At 45.5% G+C, this 26,841-nt stretch overlaps 1 protein-coding gene across 2 annotated transcripts in view; it reads left to right on the top strand.

Annotated features, from left to right (window-relative positions):
• The first annotated feature begins 8,187 nt into the window (after positions 1 to 8,187).
• The window catches only part of ETV5 (ETS variant transcription factor 5), a 64,337-nt gene continuing 45,683 nt past the window's right edge, over positions 8,188 to 26,841 (top strand). Inside the window, exons 1-5 of one of the 2 annotated variants that reach the window (XM_054713810.1) lie at positions 8,188 to 8,308; positions 17,333 to 17,451; positions 17,590 to 17,677; positions 17,801 to 17,848; positions 17,942 to 17,992. In XM_054713810.1, coding sequence (XP_054569785.1) covers positions 17,407 to 17,451; positions 17,590 to 17,677; positions 17,801 to 17,848; positions 17,942 to 17,992 — 232 coding nt within the window. In that variant the 5' untranslated portion in view covers positions 8,188 to 8,308; positions 17,333 to 17,406. Of the gene's footprint in view, positions 8,309 to 14,075; positions 14,207 to 17,332; positions 17,452 to 17,589; positions 17,678 to 17,800; positions 17,849 to 17,941; positions 17,993 to 26,841 lie in introns of those variants that run through there. The other variant, XM_008157564.3, reaches the window with a different exon arrangement.

Here is a 26,841-nt window from a genome sequence, read left to right as displayed (position 1 = left end):
TGATTTGAAATATTTTTAAAACTTTGCAAAAACAAAATTCCCAGTTTGGGTGAATTAAGAATAATTTTTAAAATTAACAAAACAATTTTGGGAAAATTATTAAAAAGTGATACTATTACATATCTGGAAACTCTCTGGAATTAGGCAAAAATTAAAATTTATTTTTTGAAGTATCATAATAGATATGCACGCCTGCCAGTGGAAAGAACAATTCCTACTTCTGATCCTGCTCCCTTACAAGTAATAATGTACCAAGTCTTTTAAAATAATAAATGTAACAGCCTGCAGGATTCTGTTACTTGTCAACCCTTGGACTCAAATGCCTTGAACTAACCTCTACCATTCATGGTCAAGTCTGAGGAAGGGCTCTTGGAAGAAATCCCAGGTGTGAAGGTGGGAAAGGAGGCAGGGGGAGGAGCAAGCATGAGCCTCCTCCCCAGCCTGGAGTGAACTTAGCCACTGACTCACTGAAGGCACTTAGAACTCTGTTCTCCCTCCTCTCTGCAAGTTCTCAGAGGCAAAAACCAGAATTTGCCGGGTTGATTCCAATCATTCTGAGGCCCTCAGAGTCCCAGTAGCCCATAGGCAGCCTTCCACATTTTTTTCTGTAGACCCAACCCTGTTCATTTACACTTCGCAGTGCTGAAGCCAGGACAAGGAGGAGGCTAACAAATGCTTTCTTTGATACCCCCATCTCTTCATCCACAATCTACACTATTTTTCTCTCACCTCTCTACTCCAATGTACTTCAGGCCACCCTTCACACCCATGCGATTTGTCTTCCCCAAATTTCCCCTTTCCACTTGTCACTTCCCTACTCCAGAACTTACCTTGGCTCCCTCTTACCCAAGGAATCAGATCCAGATTCCTCAGATCCCCATGCACAGTTTACTCCCTCCAAACGCACCGTCCTCTGCCCTACACCACCCCTACGCCCCCGTCCTCCTTACCCTCCACTCCACCCCAGCATTCAGCCCAGCCTTCCCTTTCCTGCGAGCTACACTTTAGTGACACTCAGAAGCCCCATCAGTTGGAAAGAAGTGTTCCTTCACTAAAATAGAATAATGGAGCCTTGTCCAAATGGTGCTCAAAGGTACAATTTTTTCAGTGTTTAGTTTTCTCCCCTCAACTTTTGTCAAACCTTTGGTATCAGCAGCTCTGCCTATCTCTAGTGAGAGCCCACAGATGGCAAAGGGGGCAAACAAGCCCCTGGTGGAAAATGGTGGAAAAGCCTCAGCAACAGCCCATCACGTGTCTTCAACAGCTTGTTTATTTCACAGACACAGGCTCATGGTTGTAGCTTTATATGTACACATAAAATAAATTCCCATTTCCTACTAATAAAAGTGTCCTTGGTTCATGGATAGAATTATGTACCACATGCTTTTGTGATAGTCTTTTTAAAAACATCTTGGTGGTCTATTAAGAAAATTATTATTGCTGTGAGCCAGGACACCTGGGTGACTTTGGAAACCATTTTTTCAGACACATTACACCCCTCTTCCCCCAGTATACAATACTTGTGCCTTTATCTACATATGATCTCCACATCCCGTTTCCTGACAACGAATACCCCGGCACGCTCCCACTCACACCGCACATGAAGGCTTTCTGCCCTTCTGTCCTGAGATCCAACAGAATTCCTTTAGTCCCTTCAGAAATCAGTGAAGAAGAGAGAAACACTGGACATCAGAGAAAATTGGTTAAGAAGAAAACACTAAGTGAAATCTACAAGGGGGAAATATCACACCGAGAAGCAATATGTTGGGAATTCTTTAATTTATCCCAGGGAATACTGAAAAGGTCAGTAGTAGTCATGAAATGTTAGCACCTAGTGCCTCAATTCATACCGAGAAGAGGGGAGAGAGCAAAATGTATTCTGTTTCGACTCTATGCCAGACACTCTGCTCAATGCTTTTGGAATGTTCTATTTCTTCCTCTTCAGAAACCTTAAAGTTTGCATTATTATTCCTCTTTTACAAATGATAAAACTGAGGCCCAGGGAGATCAAATTTGCTCAAATTCACCCACTTAGAAATGGCAGAGCCATGATGGAAACCTAGTTCCACTGGGCACTGGAACAAACACACACACACACACACACACACACACACACACACACACACACACACTAGCCAACTCTGTGAGGCAGGAGTTATTATACCCATTTTTCGAATAGGAGACCGATGAGCAGAGAAGTGAAATGAGCAGGACCAGTGGTGAAATTGAGACATGAGATGGGCTTTCACACCCTTTTCTTGTTCTGTTCACAACACAACGGAGCACAGGTGTAATTTAGTAGCTGTGAGAGAAGGCGGTAAATCTGGAACGCAGGGGGGGGTGTAGGTCTGAAGATCTTTGAATAAATAAAGAGCTTCTTCCAGACATGAGTCTGTAAAGCTATTACCATATTACCATATGGGTTACCTCGTTACCATTTACATTTGTAAGGTGTACACATAGTTGTAAATGAATGCTACCTGCATTCCAGCCCGGAATGTGTGGGTTGGAAAGGGTAAAACATGGATCCTGTAATGAAAAATTACGTCTTGTCACTGAAGTCAGTTTTAACACATAAGGCGGAAGAGGAAGACCATATTTAGCTCTTACATTCTACTGTGGCTCAGACGGCCCTGTCAGAACAGGCCCTGAGGTCAGTTTCCAGGTTCAAGATGAACATTCCTAAGGTCCAAATGAAAGCCAGATAAATATACAAAGTAATTAGGTTTTGGAGAAAGGAGCAATGAAAGTGAGGAAAGATTTCAAAGTTGGTTCAAGTCAAAGGGCATGTGAAATTCTCCCAACCAGGAGACTACTTAATGAAGAAAACTTCTCAATGATCAAGCCAAAATGTTGATCTTTCTGAGCTGCCTAAAAAAAAAAAAAAAAAAAAAATCCTCCAGGGGCACTGGGGCCTATCCCAGGTTGCTGGCCACACTTAGGAGGACCAGGCAGGCTAGAGGAGAAATAGGAAGTGGTCCTTTCAACCTATTCAAGATCGCCAGCCCAGAGGATAAGGCAGCACCTATGGGGGAGGATATAAGATGAATGAGTTAGTGAGGAGGCTGATCCCTTCCTCCTGCACAGGCCTGGATTTCAGAAGTGGAGATGGGAGGTGTGGGCATTTTGGTGCAGGATGAATTCCTCTGAGATGAGGCTGTAAGATCCCACCAAGCTCCACGCCATCCCAAATCTGGCTGAAATGAAATTCAGTGTCCCCGGGCCCAGGTATGGCTGCTAAGGAAATGAAGCATTTCCTTTGGTGTGAACCCTGAGCAACTGCAAAGGCCAGGCAACCAACTCCTTATTCCTCTCCCACCCTGTGGGCAGGCAGGAGCTGGGCCTACATAAATACAATCCACAAAGAGAAGGTAACCCAGCCACCACCTCCCCCCCCCCTTTCTCAAGTACAATGCTTTGCTTGCTCATTCACATATTCATTCATCCTTTGGTGACCACCTGCTAAGTGCCAGGAGCTATGTTTGGGGCTGGGTAATAGAGATAAGCATCCAAGAGGGTCCCTATTAGAGGAAGTTGTCCTGTGGGCAACACAGACATGTGAACAATGTGATATATGCTGCAATTGAGGCCATCACAGGGCATATTATGTTGGAAGTCTTTCTATGTCCTTTGGTTGATGATTTTTAAGCACCTATGAGATGTATCCCATGATTCCAAAATATGAATGATCACTCCCCTAATGACTGTTTAAGACCCCAGACCTGTCACCCAAACTCCCTCTCAGTCATGTCTCCTCCTGGCCCTAATATTCTATAGTTTAGCCACACGTGAGTAATTTCCAGTCCCTGGACATGCCAATTACTGCCAAGCCTCCACATGTTTATGAGTGATGTTCCCTCTGCCTAGAAGGCCCTTCCCTCCTTTGCTCTACCCATCAACGTCTTAGTAATTAGCCATTCAAGAGCTGGTTCAAATGTCAACGCTTTCAGGTGCCTTGCTTGACCTAACAGAAAGTACTCATTGCTCCTTCATTTGTACTCCCAGAACCCATTTACAGGCCTCTATTCCGACACCTGTAAACACTGTACAAAGCTATTTGTTCCTGTGCCTTCACCTACCTCCCACCAGAGTGGGAGCTCTTCTGGGACAAGCCTCACCCTAAGGACACCAGCCAATCAACAAATGTTTATGAAGTGGAAATGAAATGTACTGCAGTGTAAACTCCCATGAGTCTCACCTTAATAAGGGCCAATTAAAAGTGATAGCCCTGCCTCATCTAACTGGAGGGAAGAGACATGGCCAAACCATGGCCAAACCTCTCATCCACCTGTTGCTAGGATTCTACAGTGCTAGTGGGCCAGGGATGAGGGGAGATAGGAGGGCAGAAATATAGTCTAAGACCGTGGTCGGCAAACTGCGGCTCGCGAGCCACATGCGGCTCTTTGGACCCTTGAGTGTGGCTCTTCCACAAAATACCACAGCCTGGGCGAGTCTATTTTGAAGAAGTGGCGTTAGAAGAAGTTTAAGTTTAAAAAAATTGGCTCTCAAAAAAAATTTCAATTGTTGTACTGTTGATATTTGGCTCTGTTGACTAATGAGTTTGCCGACCACTGGTCTAGGAAAACCCACTTTCTGGTTTTTTAAAGGCTATAATGCATATATACTTAGGTCTGGTTTTCTAGGCAATAGGAAATCTCTAGAATGATACACAAGAAACGGTTAATAGTGCATGATTCTGGAGACTGGGCATAGTCTAGACAGTGATGGGCAACCTTTTGAGCTTGGTGTTTCAAACTTTGCCAAAAAACTGAGCATAACTCGGGTAGTGTGTTCCTCTGAGGAAAAAACATTATTTCGTGATATTTATAGTTTAAATAACATAAATGTTTCATCCTCGACATGCGGCCGCCTCAGCGGCCGCGTGTCACCAGAAATGGCACTGACACGCGTGTCAGAGGTTCGCCATCACTGGTCTAGGAGGTGATATTGGGGCTTTTATTTTCCATTCTATGCCTTTCTGTGATATTGAGATTTTTGTCATGAGTCTATGTCACTTTTCAAAGAAATAAGACACACCTGTGGACACAGACAATGGGGTGGTGAGGGCCTTTTTTTTTTAGGGGGGGGGGGAGTGGGCTAGAACAGGTTAATGGGGGGAAAAGAAGGATCTATGTAATACTTTCAACAATAAAGATTAAAAGAAAAAAACACACCTGTAAAATAAAAAATAATTATTATAATTATTTTTTTAAAAATAAGTGAGATATGAAAATGAATCCTATAGCTATATCTTAAATGAACCAATCAAATTAGGTTGATGTTTTCCAAAAGATATATACTAGAGTCTCACTAGACTGTTCATAGCAATCCTATATAATAAAAGCCTAATATGTTAAGTGTCCAGTCATCTGGTCGGCCATTCAACCAATCAAAGCGTAATATGCTAATGAATGCTAAGGCCGCTCAACTGCTCACTATGACGTGCACTGACCACCAGGGGGCAGACACTCCGACCGGTAGGTTACCTTGCTTCTGGGTTCCGGCTGATCAGGACTGAACAAGATGGGCCAGACACGCCCTGGAGCCCTCCCGCAGTTCCTCCCCAGTTGGCCAACCTCCCACATCCCTCCCTGGCCCTGATCATTCACTGGTGGGGTCCCTCAGACTGGCCTATGCCCTCTCACAATCCAGGACCCCTTGGAGGATATCAGAGAGCTGGTTTCGGCCAGACAGCGGAACAACGGGTTGCTATGATGTGCACTGACTACCAGGGGGCAGACGCTCAACACAGGAGCTGCCCCCTGGTGGTTAGTGCGCTCCCACAGGGAGGCTCATGGCAGGAACCTCTCCTGTTCCAGCGGCAACACTAAGGATGTCCAACTGCCAGCTTAGGCTGGCTCCCTGTCATCATTTGGACATCCCCCGAGGGCTCCCGGACTGCTGAGCGCCCCCCCCCCCAGTGCATGAATTTCGTGCACCAGGCCTCTATTCTAGTATCATTAATAATAGCAAAAACTGGAAACTGCCCTAATGTCCATTAACAATAAAATGGATAAGTCAGTTGTAATATATTCATACAATTGGATACTACTAGTATACAGAAAAGAGAATGAATGGAAATACAACTACACAGTACAAATAGACGACTCTTCCAAACATAATGTTGAAAAGAAGCCAGACACCAAAGAGTTTTACTGTATGATTCCATGTATATAATGTACAAAAACAAGCAACATTTATCTGTGATGTTAGAAACCAAGATGGTGGCTACCCTTGTGGGGAATGGGGAAAGGAAATGAGTGACTAGAAGGGGGCATGAGAGGGTCTTTTGGAGGGGAGAGCTGGTAACGCTGTTTTGTAATTTGGATACTAGAAGTACAGAGGTGCTTGCTTTGTGAAAATTCATCAGATTCCACACTTACGATCTGTTGCTTTCCATTAGGTATGTTACATTTCAATAAAAAATAAACAACCCAGCCGGTGTGGCTCAGTGGTTGAGCATCGACCCATGAACCAAGAGATCCCCAGTTCAATTCCCAGTCAGGGCACATGCCCAGGTTTTGAGCTCAATCCCCATTGGAGAGTGCCCAGAGGCAGCTGATCGATAATGTTTCTCTCTCATCGATGTTTTTATCTCTCTCTCTCTCTAAAATCAATAAAAACTTATTATAAAAAATAAACAGCTGCAAAATAGACCACAATTGAGATGCCCAAGCATTTCCTTACATCAAACAGATAATTCCTCTTAAGAGTTAGATGCTAACCTAGCCTAGCCTCCTAAATCTCCAGCCCTGGGACAGTGGTGGGAGATGGGAGTAAACTGTAGTCCCTAATAGTTTGGAGCACCTGTTTCCTGCCCCGAGGCAGAAGCTAAGTGCAGAGAGAAACAGACAGAGGACCTGAGAACACCTCTGCTGTGCAGAGAAGTCAGAGCTTTCCCGGGATGGGATGCTATTCTCACAGTTTGCATTTTTAGCCCTGTAGTTTGACTTAATGGGAGAGAATTCAGAGAAGGGAGAGGAGCAGGGATGAGGAGAGGTTTTCAGGCGGACTCTGGTTTAAATGGAAGCTGAGCTATGCCCCAGAGATAAGGGCCCAGAGACAGGTGGTCAGTAAGAATCGTGGTGGGGGAGGGGCAGGAGAGGCCATCCTCTGCTTATAAACACCATTTGGCTTCACGGGGCAATAGGAGGAAAAACTGCCTCAGGTTGGAAGGACAGGCTAGATGCCCATGTGAAGCCTGAAGCCATGCGATGGAATCCACTGATGGGAGCATTTCACCTGGGAGCTCTATTACCAGTTGGCCAAGGTTTCGCTTTCCTTTGTCCAACTCAAGGCCCAACCCGTGTGGCTCAGTGGATGAGCATCAACCTATGAACCAGGAGGTCACGTTTCGATTCCTGGTCAGGGCACATACCCTGGTTAAAGGCTCGATCCTCAGTAGGGGGCATGCAGGAGGCAGCCTATCAATGATTTTCTCTCATCATTGATGTTTCTATATCTCCCTCTCCCTTCCTCTCTGAAATCAATTAAAAAATATATTTTTTTAAAAGATAAATACAGAGCCGGAGGAGGGTGGGTATTTACAAACCAAGCCAAGAGCTGAAAGAACCGCCCTCTTTACCTCAGGCTCTCCAGCTGCCATGTTGAAGCAGGCCCATGGGAGAATCCACCTTCCAGTCTCCCCTATCCCCAGCCCCTTAGTCTGCTCCTCCAGTGGGGCTGTCTGGCAATGCCAAAGTGACGCCTTTCACAGCCCCAAACAGGCAAGTTCTGAGGTAGCCTGATACTCTGACTTTGGGGGCCAAAGTCTGGGCACATTGCAGCAAGGGTTAACCATATGAGACTCTCCACTAAGGGCATAAAAGGAAGCAAAAGAAGGACTCTGAGTGGTCAAAATAGATTTTGCCAAGTCTACACATTCGAGTCCATTTACTTCCTCATTAGAGGGGGCCCTTTAGCTCTACACCCATTTCAAGCTCACTTGGTTTGCTGGTTTCCAAGCTTATGGCAGAGCAGAGGCAGAGAATTGCAGCAGACCTGAGGGGCTGCTGGAGAAGCATGTTCTTAATATATTGAGTTCTGATTGACAACTTCATGTGGAAAAGAAGCAAGAAAACTCTAAAAACCAGACATGGGGTCTCCCAAATCCCAGTAGCCTAAGGCTCCTTCATGTGGGGACAGGCAGTCTTTCATGGCCTTAGAGGTAGAGCAGGATGCTGGCATCTGACTGGCTTGAGGAACAGGCGACTCTGTCCTGCATGGCCAGACCCAAGGGCCACGGAGAGACTGCAGGGTTATCGGCTGCGGTGAAGATCCTGCTGCAGAGCTGGACTATCTTCTGAAGGTAATGGGAAACCAGGGGAAGTTCCCAAAGATTTCCACCCTACTGTTTTTGTAAGGTTTGGGGCTTAAGGAAGAAATCTCTCAAAACATCAGCAATCTAAATGTATTATGTGTCACTAGCTTTTCTTGATAGTGGATGTTTTATGAAATCTAAGAGTTGAAAATTAGGAGAAAGGATGTCCTCAAGCTCAGGAAAGGAGCCAGGAGAGGAATAAGGCCCCACTAGGCCAGAGGGTCAGAGGGTCAAGAAATGGCTTGCTCCTTCTTAATGGAGAGAACTCAGACATGATTTTTAACCTCACTTTGACCCTCAAATTATACATAATCAAAGTGGGTATTATTACTGTCTCCAAGAATAATTGGGAGTATTAAATAAGACAGTGTGTGTAGCCCTAGCTGGTGTGGCTCAGTGAATAGAACGTCAGCCTGTGGACTGAGGGTCCCAGGTTCGATTCGGGTCATGGGCACATGCTCGGGTTGCAGGCTCGATCCCCAGTGGGGCGTGCAGAAGGCAGCCAATCAGGGATTCTCTCTCATCGCTGATGTTTCTATCTTTCTCTCCCTCACCCTTCCTCTCTGAAATTAATAAAATACATTAATTTTTTAAAAAGACAGTGTATGTAAAGTGTCTAGCACAGAGCCTGGCATATAAAGGCATAGGGGATGCTCAGTAAAGGTAATTTCTCTTTCTAAAGTGGTTTTAATGAAGACAAATTGTAGCTGCCCTGGATAATAATTCAGAAATCTGGCTGGAGCTGCTGAAGCACATTCCCAAGGAAACACTGTGACTCTCATGGGAGTGGAAGATAAGCAACCAGGGCCCCAAAGGCAAGATGAGGGAAATGGATAGAGTGGGAGATCGCAGGAACTAAGACCACAGGGTACAGTGTTTCAGAGCAAGGTCTCTGTTCAAGGTCTGCACTGGACTCCAGCTCTGACTAGCTATGTGATCTTGGGCAGGTTACCTAATCTCTGTGCCTCCGTTCCCTCCGCGATAAAACAGAGATAATGATGGTATCTACATCACAGGGTTGTTAGGAGGATCAAGTAGGTTAATATTAGCAAGGCCCCTAATGGGCCTGACATGGTAAAGTGCTTTTTCAGTGTTGGCTGTTGTCACTACGCACACAGGGCTTCCCTGAGGCTGAGGCAGCCCAGCAGAGTGGTTACTGTCCAGACTTCGGAGGGGCCCCCTTGTGCACACGCGCTCTCTTACAGTGTGCTAGCGCTGTGACCCGGAGCGATTTATGTAGCCTTCCTGTACCTACATTTTTTTCACCTGGGAAAGGTGAAGGTGATCATAATCGTAGCTCCCTCAGAGGGCTGTTGTTGGGACGAAATGTGTTCATACTTCTGAAGTGTTTAGAAAAGAGTCTGGCTCGTATTAAGCACTGAGCAAATGTCAGTTATTATTATTCCTTGGTTCTAAGGAACCCTGAAGATGATATGGCCCTTCTTTGCTTAAAGAGATATTGAATCTAAAAGATTTTATTTTTCTCTCCTCAATTTGTAGGGTATTTATTTCTGACTTTTGGAAAGAAAGCTGTGCCGGCCAGATAGAATCCTTTTTCCCTTGAAGACAAGAAAAACATTTGGGTACTTTTTTGACACTGTCCTCAAGTCCTTTTCTCCTTATGATACAAGAGTGGGAGAGGACTCCTGGGATCATGTAGCCCACACCCAGCCTCCAGACAGGGCTGCACTAACCACAGACAGCATTGCTAAAGCAGGGACTCGAGGCATTTTCCTAATGTGTGGAACCAAGATCATGAGGCTGCCATTTTGATGATCATCAGCTCAAGGCAGGGTTGCTTGCTTTACATTTTAACTTGCTTTGGGGATTTTAAGGGAAAACTTTAGAAGTGGTCCCCTAAAGGGAGATAGAAGCTTTCGGGCTTGGGGCAAGAGACTTGTTTTTCTTTCCTTCTATGTTGTTTCTCTGTAGACACACTGCAAATTGAAGGACAAGGGGCTAGTTATCCTACTGTGATTAAGTGAGTTTTGCTACTGCCGGAGGACAAAGGCTAGATTGACTCTAGATGAACGTTCCAGAGGGCAGGTCTGTCTTTTTATCTTTTCCAGTCCTGTTCTCTCCTGGAGGAGGGGGTACATTAGAACACATGCTGGACAAAAACTCCAATGTAAGCAATGTTCTTAGGAGGAAAGACTCAATGTACTGGACAAAGAGCTTCTAACTACTGACACCTCTTACAAAGGTAACAAGAGAAGATGGGGAGGGGGGGGGGCGGCTGATAGGAGTAAGGAAGGTAAGTCCCTAAGAAGGGAAAACAGAAAGAAGAAGAAGGAGGAGGAGGAGGAGGAGGAGGAGGAGGAGGAGGAGGAGGAGGAGGAGGAGGAGGGGGAGGGGGAGGGGGAAGAGGAGAGAAAAGAGGCAGAAAAGAAGCAGCTTTGGTCCCAGAAGTCAGTCTGGCAAGGTTAGTCGTCACGAGATATACCCACACATTTCAACTCAGAGCCAAGGTGCCTGAGCCCAGGGCCTGAACTTCCTGTCCAATACAAGCTCCAAATTTTCAGAATCACAGATTGTTAGAGCTGGAGCAATCCTCTGAGTTCATCTCTCTTACCTAGTGCACTAGCCCCTGTGCAGTCTCCCTAAATCTTTCTGTGTAAATGCTTCCTGTGACAGGAGACTCATTATATTCATTCATTGGGGCACCCCAAACATTCTGAAATCCCTGCTAACCCTATACTGAGATAAAAACCTGCTTCCCTGTAACGCCAACCAGTTTTGTCCTCTACTGGGTAAATGGAGTTCAAACGACATTTTCTGAGTAACAGAGGCATATGCTAGATCTCCTGCCTTAGGGCTTTTCCAGGTTCAGCAACCTGCAAGCTGTGTGTCCATTAGCAAGTTACTTAATCTCTCTGTGCCTCCGTTTCTTGTCTAAAAAAATGCAGATAAATTGTAGAGACCACTTCAGTGCTGTTATTATGAGGATTAAATAAGGTAATCTGTAGAGAATTATATATGAATATGAACAGATCATATATTAGAAATAAGTGCTCAGTAAACTTCAGCTGCTGCTATTGTGCCATAGATTGTGGGCTCCTCCAAGACACAGACTGGATCATATTTATCTCTGTAACTTTATTGCCTAGCACAGGAGCTGGCTGAGTATTTGGTACAAAAAAAATTTTTTTACTGGATGACTAAATAATTAATTGGTAAGAGCTCTATTCTATGTAAATCCCTATATATGATCTTATGTCTGTAACAGTCTTCTCATAAGAACCCATCTCCCAACTCCTCCTGTGCCCTCAACTTAGCCACTATTTATTACTACTTAATCCAGAAATACCAAATTCTCTTCCCAAGATGGGATGGAGAACCTTGGCTTGAGGCAAAAGTCACAAGAGCCACACTCCAGGCATCAAGTCCCAACCTGTGGAGAAAGTCCTGCACTGTGTCCTTGCAGGTAGAGTTATAAAGTATGATTGAGCCTGGCCTGCATCAACCTATGAACCAGGAGGTCACAGTTCGGTTCCTGGTCAGGGCATATGCCCAGGTTGCAGGCTCGATCCCCAGTGTGGGGCGTGCAGAAGGCAGCCAATTGATGATTCTCTCTCATCACTGATGTTTCTATCTCTCTCTCTCCCTCTTCTTTTCTCCCTGGAATCAATTATATATATATATATATATATATATGATCAATGTGCCATGGCTTATACGTATGGTAAGGCCATGTGGCCCCATGGGCTGCAGGCCTTCCAGAGGGCTAGAGCCTCAGACAGATTTAAGCAAAGAGAAGTACAAAGCTCTTCTGGAGAAACTAGATCAGACAGCAGATAAGATGAGAAGAGGTGGGACAGGATTCTGGCAGACAAGCTGGGAAGGAGGGGGATCCAGGAGCTAACCTGGGCCCTGAGTCTAGTTGTAGAGACAGAAGCTTCAGGGATGTCAGCAACACCCTGGGAACACAACTGGGCTAGGGTAACACCTCTAGTCACCAAACGGAAATGGTGCTATCTGGGGAATGAAGAGAAGCATTAAGGGAAAACGTTACTGGAGCTGGGGCCAATAGCAAAATGCTCTACTAGGAAATTAGATATCATGGAACTGCTTGTTAAAAGTGCTGAGCACTTTCCCACCTATCAATTCATGCCCACCTCAGTGTCTCCCAAAATCAATAATATAGCTCATGCCTGGTCAGTGCTGAGCCCAGGATTCAATCAGGGTATTCCAGGTCCCTTAGGGGAACTCCCACCTTTCTTGAGCTTTAAACTACAGACCAAATGCCCGCTGGCTCTGTTTAAGATACACAAGAGTGGAAGCAGAAAAAAAAAAAAGGTGGGCAAATTTTGATTTAAAAAAATTTTTTTTTTCCCTCTAAAAATCCACACTGCATTCTTTATGGTGGGATCGAGGAGCAGCCCCAGAGTTCGCTACCCTGGGGACCCCTTTACTAGAGGCTCTCTCCTAACATTTGGTGTCTTTCCGCCCCACTGGGGATGAATGGCAGGGCAGAGCTCCCTCACAAGCCTCAGCATCCTAGGGTAGAGCAGAGCCTCCCCGCGGTTTTCACCGGAGAGGGTATGTGGGGGGGGGGGGGGGGGGGAGCTGGGAGAAGACTGTTTGTTTGTTTCCTGGAACGCCCTGTTAAGAATCTCGGCAATTGCAGTTAGTGCCCCATCGTTTGGCAAGCAGAGTAGCTTCTCCTCGCTCCCAGCTGCACGGGATCTAATTCGCAAATGCACCATCTTGCATTCAACACTTAAATGGAAAACAAGCAGCCCCCGGGAGGGAGGCAGGCGGTCTAACTCTGCAAGCCCTCTTCCAAGGGATTTATGTTGCTAGGTCGGTTGACTGGTTGGTGCCCTCCCCCGAGAGGATTTCGTTGAGCGCCGACCCTCTCTCATCTCGGATCCAAAACCCACTCTGGCGGGGGTTATAAACGGCAATTAAACATGGATAGAAAACGGGATTTGGTTCGGCCTTAGGCCTTGCCAGTATAAAATAGTAACTAAAATCTGTTCAAGAGCTCAGATTTTAAAGGGAGATGCTGCTTATTCTTCCCCACTGGAAACCTGGTTAAAGGAAATTAAGGCCTCTCTTAAAGGTAACTAAGATTAGAGGGCTCGGTTTCCGTTTTCTGTGTTTCTGTGGGCCGAACGCCCAGGTCGGTCAGCGAGTTTCTCTCTGGGTGGAATGACGAATTCCTCTCGCCTGAATTCTAAAATGATCATTTTGCTTGGTTCTGCAGCTGTGAACGTCTGTTGCCCATGGGGCCCAATGCTGGCGGTAGCGCGTTGCTAGTGGGAGAAATGGGTGAATGGAGAAGAGGGAAGAGCCGTGCCTCTGTGAAAAGTTGGGAGACCTGCGAGGAGACAAGTAACCGCAGTTCCTCCGGGCCTCGGCCCCTTTAAGTGCTTCACTGACTCAGCTAAGCTTCCCCCTCAGGTCGTGTTTTTTATGAATGAAAAACGTCCTTACATTCATTATATAAACAAGCCTGTGCTGATTGGTCAGCGGCCCCCGGTGCATAGATTATGTAAAACAGATCCCTGAGGGGTGGGGAGGGACGTCCCATTGACCAATGGGAGCCTGAGTTGATGGGGCGGCCTGGCTGGATTTGCCCGCAGACAGGGTAAACAAGAGGTGATGGACAGCTAAGGGAGCAACCTTAAGCCAATGGGAACGCGGCAGGGCTAGGGCTATGGGCCAATGGCGACGGGCGGAGCAGCGGGCCGCGGGGGGCCGGGCCAGTGCTCCAGCCTGGCTGGCAGCTGCGGCGCAGAGTCCAGCGGCTTGTGTGCGGAGCGGTTCCCTGTACCTAGAGCGGTTCGGCCCAGCCATTTGCTTAGGCGCCCAGGCCCGGTGCGCGCGTGCGTGAGCGCGCCTGCGCCCGGGGCCGCTGCAAGGGGAGAGCCGCCGCCTCAGGTGAGGGCGCGTTGCGGGGGCTTCAGAGGGGGAGTCCAGGAACGGGTCGGAAGGGCCCTAGAGTTTACGGGCTGCTTCATAATCTTCAAATCGGGGTGCACTTTTTATTTGGGATGAGTTCCCCCCCCCCGGGGGTCTGACCGCCCCCTCCTCTCGCGACCCGGTCCGGTTCGATTTCTGGGAGGCTTCGGGCGGGGGTGGCTAACGGTTCCGGAGCGCGTGGAGAGCGGGTTTCCGCACGTCTCGGGGGAGGCGCTCGGGAGCGCGAAGTGCGGGGGCTCCCGGGCGGGGATGGGTGCGCGGAGTCGCGGGGCTTTATAGTCTCCGGAGGTCTTAGAGCCCCGAGGGGACCTGGAGGCTCGCGAGAAGAGACGCTCGGCGGAGCTTTGCAGTGGGGAGGAGGGGGCCGAGAACAGCATGGGGGGGGGGGGAGTATTTGAGAGGTGATGCCCCAGAACCCCAGGAGCAGTTAAGTGACATTAGGCTTGTGCAGCCTGCGGGATTGGAGGTCGGCCCGGAACTTGCAGGCCTTGCAAGTTTCAGGGTGTGGAAAGTGGACACCCAAGCCCCCAGCGAACTGAGCGTCAAGCTGCACAGCGATTCCCGAGAAATCCGGGAGCATCCATACAGCGGCCTGGGGATGGTGGGGAGAAAAACGGGTGCGGTGGCGGGGGGGGGGGGGGGTGCTGGATGGAGCGATGCTGGAGCCTCGCGCAGGATTAGGGATCTAACCTCATTTTCAGAGGAGAGGGGACCTCTAGAACTCCTCGTTGAGAAGGGATGCCAAGGAGGGATGTTCGGAGGGTCTTTTTGGGGGAAGGGGAAGAATTGGGGGCGGTTGGTAGCTCCCCGCGCCGCAGCTCGTTTTTATGAATGTGAGTGACTTTATGAATGAAGCGGGTTTCTTTCGTTGGCTCCTGCTCCCTGCGGCTTTTTTTTTTTTCTTTCCCTTTTTGTGAATGAAGCATTGAGCTTGCTTCCTAAAACGCTGGGGTGAGGGGCCTGCGTCGGAGGCTGGGCGTGCGTTGGGAGTGGGGGCGGGGGCGCCTCTGAAGGAGTTTTCATGAATGGGGAAGGCTGGGAATTGGGTGGAAGTGTGTCTTGTTTTGTGAATGGGGCCCAGCGCGAGGGATCCAGTTACAGGCTTTACCTGATGTGGCTGCCGCGGCTCGCTCTCCCATTCATAAAACCGGGTCCGCTGTGCGCCGCGGGGGAGGGGCCTGGATCGCTCCGCTGCTCCGTGTTAAAGTTTTCCTGGGGGCACCGAGAAGGACGCGGGGGGCGGGGGGGCGGGCGCAAAGGAAGTAGTTTAAACTCCTGGATGAACTCAGCCTTCCCTTCAGGTTTAAATATATACATATATATATATATACTTTGAACACGATTTATCTAGCCCTTGAACTGCGAGGGCTGCTTTAAAGATCTTCAGTGCCTCTGGGATTCGCGTATGACATCCATCTTCCTTTTATTTAATTTTTAAAAATATATTTGCTCGTCATGGTGAAGTATTTTGCAACGTATTTTATCATGAGTCTCTGAATATATCTCCCCCTCCGGTTTCCCCCTCCGATCTCCTACCCGTTGTCCCCTTCCCCCAGTCGACATTTACAGAACTTCTAAGGCCAGGATTTAATCGGACAGGTTTTTGAAGGGCACAGAAGACTCATTTTCATGCCCCTCAACTCAGTGCTGGTGATTCTCAGATTTTGTATACGGGTTGGTGACATTTGATAAAGGGGGCTTTATTCTGAACGTTTTAGCGATGTTTGGAAGGCACGCAAGCAGGCCAGCAGGAGTGTTTTTTGTAGGAAATTGTGAACTGGGTGCAGCTTTGCTCCTCTCCCTCTTTCTCTTGGACTGAAAATATCTGATTACTTGTGCCAAAGTGCTGAGAGGAGGCTGGCGGTGAAGGGTTTCCTTGCATCCTGCTCACCAAAATTTGATATGCTCCACACAGTGTGAAAAACAAATTGGATGGAATTGCCCACTGAGAAAAAGTTCCCTATTTAAAGTTTATATACAAGTTAAACAAAAGAAGTATCCTTAAGCATTTTACATTGTTTAAAGTTCGAGAGGGTGAAATTGTTTTCCCCATTTTGTTGACTTAACTGTGTTTCCTTATTTGGAGAATAAAACAAATTGTTCAGGAAGATGGTACCTTACTAAAATTGTTGTTTTATTCCCCCCAAATTAGAAAAAGTTCCCTCCTCTCCATTTTAACCCCCAATTTCTCTTTCCAGCCCCAAGACTTGACAGTACTGAAACAAGTTAAATTTTATAATTTGGCATGTTTGGGAGGGGGGAGGAGAATGGACATCAGTATAAGGAAAATATTGAATTTTCATGCATCTTTTGCTTTCAATGCTTTTAAAAAAGATCTGTGGTAGATATGCATTTAAAATATGTACAATGGAATTTAGTTTCCTTTATCCATTACTTTTCATAGTTATTTTGTTCTTTTAGAAGTTAGAGATATCATAGATATCTCTGTAAGTTGCCATGGAGATTATTTGTGACATTACAGACACACACCTGTTTGGACAGAAGGTTTAAATTTTAGTAAAGAGCAATGTGAAGATAAATATACCTTTGGTGGATATATTCATGGAACTATATATAGTGTTTTGCCACTGACCTACAAAATACTTTTAGAAACACTATGTATGTCAGATTCTTAATTGCCAATAATTTAGAATGCTTAAACCCAGTTTTCTACTTCCTGTCACTGTAGTAGAAAAATTAGATTATATATATATATAACAATCCCTGCACTACAAATGCCTTGGAGAATCTTCTATTGAAGAGAACTTGAAATCACCCTTTTATAATGAAAACAAGGTGTCCCTCCTTTTTTAAAAAACAAGGGAAAGATAATAGCAAACCTATAGTCTAATGATAGAGAGAGAAAAAAGGATGAGTAAGTGGATTTAGCACTAAATACACGATGAACCTTTGATGCCCTTAAACCCAGCGTTAGTCTGTAAAGCTAACACCTTGCGTGGGCTTCACATACCTCAAAGAAAGGTAGTGATTTACATAGGGCCTAAAGAAAGGATGGAAAAAAATTATTTCATTTCTCTTCTCCCCCCTCCCCCTCAGTAAAAATCTCCCAAATTCATGTTACAGGAGGACCCCTTTCCCCCCAGAAATTACTCAATGCTGAAACCTTTCAAAGTGATATTAGAGACGTTGGAAGCACCATGGATGGGTTTTATGACCAGCAAGTCCCTTTTATGGTCCCAGGGGTAAGTTTATGTGGCTTTTGATTTGCTTTGTCCTCCCTCTTCAAATTCCAGTCTTCTCCTTATTGATTTAGTGATACCACGCCCTTTCAAGACCCCTTTTTTACACTTGAGTCTTCACTGTTTGTTTGCCTTTTTCAGAAATCTAGATCAGAGGAATGCAGAGGGCGGCCTGTGACTGACAGAAAGAGGAAGTTTTTGGACACAGATTTGGCCCATGATTCTGAAGGTAGTGAAGCTTTCCCCTCTGTTGTGGCTTCCTCAAATGGCTCCCTGGGAAAGCAACGTGTAGATTCTTCCCTTCTCCCCAACAGAGGAATTCTCATTCTGGTGTCTTCTGTTTTTATTCCAGAGTTGTTTCAGGATCTCAGTCAACTTCAAGAGGCTTGGTTAGCTGAAGGCAAGTTTCTTGGCTGTCCTGTTTTCCATATAAAACATTTTCCTGTGCTTCTTACTAAAACGTTAAGGTCTAAAATAAAAATCTCTTTTTCAGCACAAGTTCCTGATGATGAACAGTTTGTCCCAGATTTTCAGTCTGATAACTGTAAGTACCTTTCTGGTGGTGGCTGATTGGTTCTGAAATTGTTTGGTCTTGGATTATCCAAGATGTCTAGATTGCCTTTTTTCAGCTATATAGTCAGCATATTTGGACAGTGGAATGCATTTTGTTTCTTTTAATAAAGTTAACCCCCAAAACATTTGTTTCATTCCTTATTGAAATTATTTCTAAAGTGCTTTTATTCTATTACAGGTAAGGTTTACTGAATATAATTTAACCCTAAATTTCTTATTCCCTAAGAATATCGCACGGCTTCAAGCTCAAGATTATAAATTAATTGACGTTGTATATAAGATGTTGGACCAAACATCCATTAACCAGACATTATCTTACAATGCTTTTTGTTTGTTTTATGAATTAAGTCCTTGATGCAAATCATGAGCCTGACATTTTATTTTCTTTTAAAGGTGCAGAAAATAATTAATGGCAGGTTCAGTTAATTGTGGCTTCACCTAACATGTTGTCAATTTTGTTTTCTACTTCTAAGCTGAAAAGGGGTGGTCACAGGGTGACCTGATTTACTCCTAATTTTCACGTGTTGTCAGTACTTTATCATTCAGAGAAGAGTAAAACTACTTCAAGAACGGTCGTTAAGTGATCATGTCATTGAGATAAGAAATAAGGTGGCCAGCTAAAAAGACAGCTCTCCAAGCTGGCAGGGGTGTGGTTAGCTTTGCACTGATCGTTCAGAGCTGTCCTCAACAGGTTTGGGGAGCTTTTACGGTCCAGGCAGAGCTACCAAGGACAAAGCTGGCTGATGAAATTTGAGCAGCACAGGGCAGCTCTAGAGAGCATTAGTCACTGGCGAATGAGCAGGTTTAAGAGAGGCCTGGAGAAAATGCTGCCTCTCTTGAGAGTTGCATCATAGAGAAATTCATGTCTCTTAGTCATAGTTTATAATAGCAAGCACCTGAGCCAGGCAAGGATTCGATTTCTCATTTTGTACCAACAAATTCTTCCCAGCTTTGTTTTAGAGAGAGAGGGAAAGAGAGAAAATGAATGACATAAAGAGAGAGAGAAAATGCTTTGGGAGAGAGGGTGTCTTTGAGTCTGAGTAAAATCTGGGTGTTCTAAATCATTCAATGAAAGATCAGAGGCACCAGCTAAACATTCTTTAATGATAGGTCTCATATTCAAGGCATAATGCCATGGGACTTGAAAAGGGGATAAACTATAACCCACAGATGCATGGTTACCTTAGCTTTGTCACAGCTTGCTGTGGATATTTTCTTAGGAAAGTAAATGATGTTAATTTTTGCCCTTTGATTGCTTTTAAGTGATTGGGAAACTTGCCACTGAAAGACTAAGTAAAAATAACCCAAAGTGGGGTGTGTGTGTGTGTGTGTGTGTGTATGTGTGCGCACACGCATGCATGGATGCGTACATAGATAAAAGGCAGGATTTGTAATCCCACTCTGTTCTGTGTTGACAACTTGGCCCAGCCTTTCCAGTTCTTGCTCAGAGCAGCATAAATTGCAGTCTGTTTGGGAGGTGGCTTTCTTGGCAGAGGTTCGTTGAAATGCTTTTATGACACTTTTGTTTGTTTCACTATTACCCAAAAGAGTGAAAGGGAGGTGAGATGACTGCATTCAAATTGATTTCATGTGCTAGAGCAGAGGTACGTTCTTTAGAGAAAGATGTCAGCAAACAGGATTTATATTCGGAGAGATATTTATCTGCAGGAATAAGCTGAAAGGAAAGAATCAATAAATGGCTTTTGGCTCCTTAGAAGCGAATAGAATGTGCTAAATTCTTTCATTAAATTGTCATACCTAAAATGGAGGTGCTTTGGGAGATATTTCGGCTTACCAAGTGTGCTATGTTTTTTACCTTGTTTGCTTTTTGCTTTAACTTCTTACGGTTGAGCTTTGCTGTCTTTTAAGGATAAAACAGATGGTTGGGTAGCCTTGAAAGGTATTTTAATAATTCTTTCCCCTTCTCTGTTATTCCTGGAGAGGGACCTTCAAGAAGAATAGATTTTAATAGATCCACTTGCTTTAGAGGTTAGTGAAGAACACAAATTTGGAGTGGTGTGTCCTTCATCCATCCGTCCTTGCTGGTAGTGAGACTGGTTTGACGTCTGTTGAAACTGACAATGTAGAGGCATGGATGCTGGCAGAGCCCAGGACTGGGCCCACTCTTCTCTGTGAGTGCATCTCACAGCCTTGGGCTGAGGATCAGCTTCTACTCCTGTCTCTTCTCCTTCTGGAAGAGCCTATGATTATTTCAGGGGAGTGGGAGAAACTCATTCATTCAGATTTAATGAAACTTTGTAAGTTGGTTTAAATCAACTAGTTCATGAACCATAAAACAAACCTGCACCTGCTTGTAAAGCAAACCTTTCCCTACTCTAGCAGATCATTTGAAACAAGCACTCTCCTGTGGCCTGCCACTTGGAATGGTCTGCCTTTGCTGGTAATGCTGATTTGGTTAATTTTCTGTTGTGCATGTGTGAGACTGTTGGAGAGACAGAAAGAAATATCATGTGGGTAATTGTCTTTATTTTAGAATTCAGTTTTGAAAATTATGGTGTACTTTCTTCAGTAAGACCTTACAAGGTCAACTTCTAAAGAGATGATATTTTGTTAAGTATTCTAGCTTTAGGTTCCTACCCATAGGCATCCATCCACAAGTGTGATTTGAATAAATGAAACCATTGTTCTTATAAGTCTTATATAAATGCCCAGCTTATTTCTAGCTGTATAGATTTTACCTTACTTCACAAATACAAACATTAGTAAAGTATCTCCCATCTGGAAACTCTTAAAGGTCAAATTCAAGGGAATAAAAAGTGCGACCTATAGCCTATAGGGGTTCTGCCAAGTTCTCCCCATTGTCCCTTGGTCCTGAGAAGTAACCCTGAAAACCCCAGATTGTTTGAGCTGGAGGTTTCTTGCAAAGATAAGTCTTGACCAATCCCAGGGCTCCCCCTCATTATTTCCAATACCTCCAGACGGCCCTCAGGAGAGCCTTAGAGAGACTGCTGGCTGCCTGGTTCAAAACTTCAGTTCTCTTTATTCTGTGATCCTGAGAAACTTACTAAATATCTCAGTGCTTTGAGTTTTTTCCATCCAGGACTACAAGAGAAAGAGAAATTATAAAACAGAAAAATTATAAAATGGACATGTTTTCTAGAAGATATATTAGCATGTGTATAGATAAAACTGTGTGTGTTATATATCCTGTATATTATAAATGCGTGTGGCTAAATATGTGAATTAACACATAGAGCTACCAAACCAGGGAATCTGGGTCAGTAGATAGATGTATACACATTTTTACTATACATTTTCACAGAATTAACTACAAACCAAAACCATAGACAAGAGTGGGACTCAAAATCCATAAATTTGGGGTGGGGTGGGGGTTATATTGATTTTTCTGAACTGAGTGCTTGAGCATTTAAGGGTATTATTGGATTTTAGCATGTACAAATCGTTTTTTAATGCAGATTTCAATTTTTATATCTTATTTATTTCATTTGTGATATTGTGGATATTTACCAACATCTCAAATAACAAATATTTTATGCTGGGGAGAAGGCATGATAAAAATCTTATTTTAAAATCATGGCCTCCATACTAAGTATAATTTAGAGAATTGTTTTAAAATCTAAGTGACCTTATTTCCCCCTGAACTGTTATTTTTAAATATGTGTTTCAAAAAGAATGGCTGGACTGGAGGAAGTATGAGTAATTTTCAAAGGACTGTCTAATTAACCAATGAAATGGACTTTTCATAAATACTTTTCAAAGATGGCTGGGGAAATAGGATTAACTATTATGACAGCCCTTGAGCCAAAAACACATTGATCTTAGTCCTGTTTCAATATGAGATTACTCAGTGGGATTTTTTCCTTTTTTACTATGTCTGAGGTTTATATCGTCTACTATATCAGTGCCTTCCTTTTGGAGAGGACATACCATTGGACCCAGAGGTGGTGTAGCAAAACTCTAGGTTTACTTGCTCTCTGGTCCTGGACCATTTCCATTTGAAAGGACCCTCCTAAAGTCTTTTTTGTTATAGAAAGTAAGAAAGAAAACCGTAGGCACTTTAAAAATGAGAATGTTGCCTGGCCGGTGTCGCTCAGTGGTTGAGCGTCAACCTATGAACCAGGAGGTCACTGTTGGATTCCCAGTCAGGGCACATGCCCACCTTGCAGGCTCCATCCCCAGTAGGGGGCGTGCAGGAGGCAGCCTATCAATGATTCTTTTTCATCATTGATGTTTCTATCTCTCTCTCCCTCTCTTTTCCTCTCTAGAATCAATAAAAATATATATATTTTTTTTCAATGAGAATGTTGAAGAAGCAAGGCTATCAATTTATCATCTTTGAAGCCAGTAGTTGGAAGGTAGGGAGAAGAAGGAAGAGTGCTGAAGAAAGCCGGAGGAAAATGTGGGGTTGAGGGAGATTATTTCACTCCAAGGTTACAGTGTGTTTCCAAAGTCTTTGTGAGCTAGTTCTGACCCCTGAGAGGGTGCTAAATGATTGGATATCCTCCCCGTTTTGATAGCGTCCAAAATCCTTAGACCCAAGTCTCTTAAGGAACCAAGACCTAGAGTTCCCATTTAACTTTAAGAGCCATATGCTTATACAAATCTGTTTTCCTCTAACTTTACTTCAGTTAGGCTTATTAAAAACAATGGATTTTTCTCTGCCTCTTAGATGTCTTTCTGCTTTTAGTCCTCTGATAAAACCTAGTAACCTTTCCAGTCCTTTGTGTTTGGTGAGAAAGACTTGGGATGGGGGATTACATCAGGTCTGCCTGGTAGATCACTTAGGTAGATTCCAGGTAACAAAATCCTGTCATCCCTCAAGAAATTACCACGTATCCCCTATCTTTCATGTTTCTTCACTTTTATAAGATGAAGACAGGTAGCGCGATAAAGCTGAGAATTTGTACTATCGGCCATTTCTACCTTCTAGTAGTGTCATTGGTGGTGGAGTCAGGTGGGGTGTGTGGTTCTCTACCAAGAGTCTGTTCCCTCTACATGTTTCTCGGGTTTTAACGATGGTAAAGTACATCCAGGCTCAGAGGCGGACAGCCCCTGTTGGGCACATGGCTGCCCTTGAGGCAGCTCAGGCCCCATCTGCGCCCTGGCACACAGTGCTTCTCCACTTGCAATCCGAGGAGTGCGGAGTCTCGTCATGTTGCAGCTCCCAGCTCTTGGACAAGTGCCAGGCATGCTGATGCCAGTACCGGATTAGGTTGCTTTTTAAAAATTTATTTTGTGAACTCATCAAGCTCATTTAACAGAGGCTTTGGTCGTCAGTTTCTATCATTGTCCCATTCCTCTTAGGGGCTCAGCTTGAAGGAGGGGCAAAATAGTAGGCCCTAATATGTGTGTGTGTGTGTGTGTGTGTGTGTGTGTGTGTGTGTGTAGCCATAATATAAGTACACCTTTGGGCTTGGCAGGTAGATCATGGACTAGCAGCTCTCCTCAGGGAAAAGAGCTCTCAGCTCCCCGTCTCTCCCACCCACCCCCACCCTCATCCCCCCTCCCCCCAGGAAAGGACCCTGCATAGCAAATACAGGAGTCTCCCATGCCTAGAAGGGGAACGCATCCAGGGGAAAAGTTAAGGCAGAGGCTGCAAGATGCCAGGGAGCAGGATAAGATCTAGCCTTTAAAAGGCCAGGTGTTTGAGGCAGATCTGCAGAACAGCCCAGGCACTGATCCTGATTCTGTGGTCAGAAGGACTTGAGAGAAATGCTTCTCGAGTCACCTCCCCAGTTCACTATCGAGTGGGGGTGGCAGCAGCAGAGAAAAGAGGTCTAAGCATAGGACATTTGAAAATAGGCAGATATTTTATAAAAAGAGGAAACAACTAAAATTTGTTTCCTGGCTTTAATTTTCACAACGTAGTATGTTTCTCCTTGAAATCAAGTCAGATCGGCAGACTGGCTTCGTTAGATCTCTCTCAGGGTGATTATTTTTTTTAAATATATTTTTATTGATTTTTTACAGAGAGGAAGGGAGAGGGATAGAGAGCTAGAAACATCGATGAGAGAGAAACATCGACCAGCTGCCTCCTGCACACACCCTACCGGGGATGTGCCCGCAACCAAGGTACATGCCCTTGACCGGAATCGAACCTGGGACCTTTCAGTCCGCAGGCCGACGCTCTATTCATTGAGCCAAACCGGTTTCAGCTCAAAGTGATTATTGAAGGTTTGAAAAAAATATATCGAAGAAACCCAACCAGTTTTTAGCCTTCTACTTTCTTTTACCTTGTCCTTGGAGTAGCCCCAAATCTCCACTGCTCTTCCCTTTGGATGTCTCCTGGGTATTCAGAGGGGATTCTAAACCTTACAGGCTGGACGAAGAGCCAGGAAAAGAAACTGGGAGTGAATGTGTTAATGGTAGGTAGCTTGCCGCCTGCCCCTCTGCAGCCCGAGAATCTAGTGGAGTCTCCAGAGACCCTCTCCCTTGGGGGAAAAGCCAGGTGGCTCCCGATGTAGCAGTTGGCAATGAATGCAAAAGCAAGGAGTCTGGAAAGGCCAGCTTCCAGAGAAAGCTGTCCTCTAATGCAAACCAGCTCTCCCCCGGGGGCAGGGGAAATACCGCTGAAGTCTGTTTCTCTCGGCTAGTAGCGACAGTCGGATTCTGAACCGGGCAGCGCAGGATAGTTTCCTTTTGCCCCGCCCCCTTTGCCAGAGGGCACTTGCCGACCCCACTTGGAGCGGACTTGCACACCCTTGCAGATTTCAGCCCCAGTCTGAGCCATCTGAATCCGAGGGAGGGTGCGGAGCGGGCAGGCGCCTGCAGCGTCTGAATTTCTTACATAAACACAACTCGCTGGGCGAGCCAGCGTCCCTGCGGCGACAGCTGGGCTCTGCTCCGACTGCCCCAGTGAGCCGAGCTGCGAGTCCCCCTCTTGCTGAATGGAGCATTCCAAATTGGTTGTGAATGGAGGGCGGGGCTCCCTTGCAGACTTTTTCAATGAATAACCAGACCCCATTGTGTAGCTTGTGGAAAAACAACCAACTCAAACAACACTGGGACTGTTAGAAATATGCTTGTGATTGGCAGCTTGGAGAACCTCCAAAATTAGTTTCCTTTGGCTTCCCTGCTGCTCCCTGTTCTCCGAGCCTGGGCTTAATGGGGTTTGAGTTTTCTTTCAAGTGCTGACTTTAACCCTTCAACTGCCAGGCTGCTGGCCTGGGTTTATGGGGGAAGGGCTGCTCCTGACCAATCTGCCCCCCCCCCCCCCTTTCCTGGTCTCCCATTATACTGGCAGACTGTAGCTGTCTAAAAGGAGTGACAATAGGAGTGGGTGGTTTAGCTTCCCCGGAGGGAGAGGTGTTGAGACTTGATCTGAGGATATTACCCTTTTATCTCCTGCTTCCCCCTGGGGCTGGGTCTCTAGCTTCCTAGTGAAGGTTCCCCGCGCATTCTCCTGCTGCAGGCTGCAGTCTTCCCTCCTGGCCTGAAGAACGGCTGTTTGCCTGCCCCCCGCGCAGGTATTTCTTGTTCAGGCTTACACTTCAACCTGGGAGCGACAAAGCTGTAGTTTCTCTACTCTTCGGCCTGCCTTCTTCTAATTAATTTCCCGTTGTGGTCAGATACGTGTCATCTTAAAATGGCACTTCCCAGAGTAGTACTCAGCTACAGGGGAGCCCTACTACTCTGGCTGCAATCCTTCCAGTTGGGTGCTCCTCAAATGCCTTGCTTCTTCAAATGAACATCCCGGCAAGTACCAGAAAGAGCCCAGCCTCTGAGCAGCAACCCCAAAGCCAGGGTAGCCTCACCCCAGAATGAGACCAGGTCCTAGGGGTACACTAGCCTCAGTAGCACTCCCTAAACATCCTCCAGTACCTTGGCTAACACCTCACAGACTACCCCGTGAGCTGTGTGAGGCGCATAAAAAGGGCAACCAGTTAAAAAGCAAAACAAAACTTAATAGTAACCCAGTGCCATTTCCTCGGGGGTTTTTTAAAGAGCTCTTCTTAGTCCCTAATCCTTATCCTCACAACCAAAATGAGGCTGTTTGCATCTGTGTTTTGCTGTAAGGAGTTTCTTTCTGAAATAGTTCCCTTGGCATAAGTTGGTCCTTCTCTATTAAAAAAAGGAACAGGCCTGGGCAGATTGTCCTTTTGTGAGAGAGTTTGAAACCTCTCAGGAGGTAACCCTAGATATCAGCTGTGTGAGAGGATGCTGATGTTTGTGCTTGCTGAGGAGGACTTCAGCTTACATAAACACTTTTCAGCCCGGTGCCTGGAAATGCTTTGTAATTGCCTGAAAGGGCACTTAATGAGGGTCTTTTATACTTTTCCCATAGAAAGGGTAGAATAGAAGGGGGGCGGGGGGGGGGGGTCTCTTCTATGTGACCGCCCACTATAAAGACCAGATCCTGGAATGCCTACCCTTAAATTTCCTAATCTGAATTTTGGTAAAGAATAATTTAGTGTGGAGGGATACCTCGCGTCAGAACATTTCTGCCCCTCCTCAAGTCCCTTTTAATTCCTTTCCTTCCCCACCAGCCTGGAATCCTATTTCAAACTTTAAACGGTTGCCTCTTAGAATAGAAATCTTGAGGAATAGGGAGAAAGCAGCATAGGGTGCTAATGTGCAGTATTTGGTATCTTGATGAATATTAAACGTAGTCCCTGCTTCCCAATTTCCATTCAGTTGAAACAGGAAACAAATTCTCTTTGGCTCTAAGTGTCTCCAATAGCAGAGAACCCCAGCCTTGTGTTTCCTCATGCCTGTCTCAGCCATTGCACCTGCTCTGTACACAGCCAGTACTTGGTGAATGTATTTTGCACCCTACCACATTCTCTATTATGTTCCCTTTCCACCCCATCTTTCAACAGCCCCCAAGTCCAGCCTCTA

This window comes from Eptesicus fuscus, chromosome 3 (assembly GCF_027574615.1).
Source record: "Eptesicus fuscus isolate TK198812 chromosome 3, DD_ASM_mEF_20220401, whole genome shotgun sequence".
Taxonomy (NCBI): Eukaryota; Metazoa; Chordata; class Mammalia; order Chiroptera; family Vespertilionidae; genus Eptesicus; species Eptesicus fuscus.
Note: the sequence above shows the minus strand (reverse complement) of the source record. Positions and strands in the feature narration are given on the sequence as shown.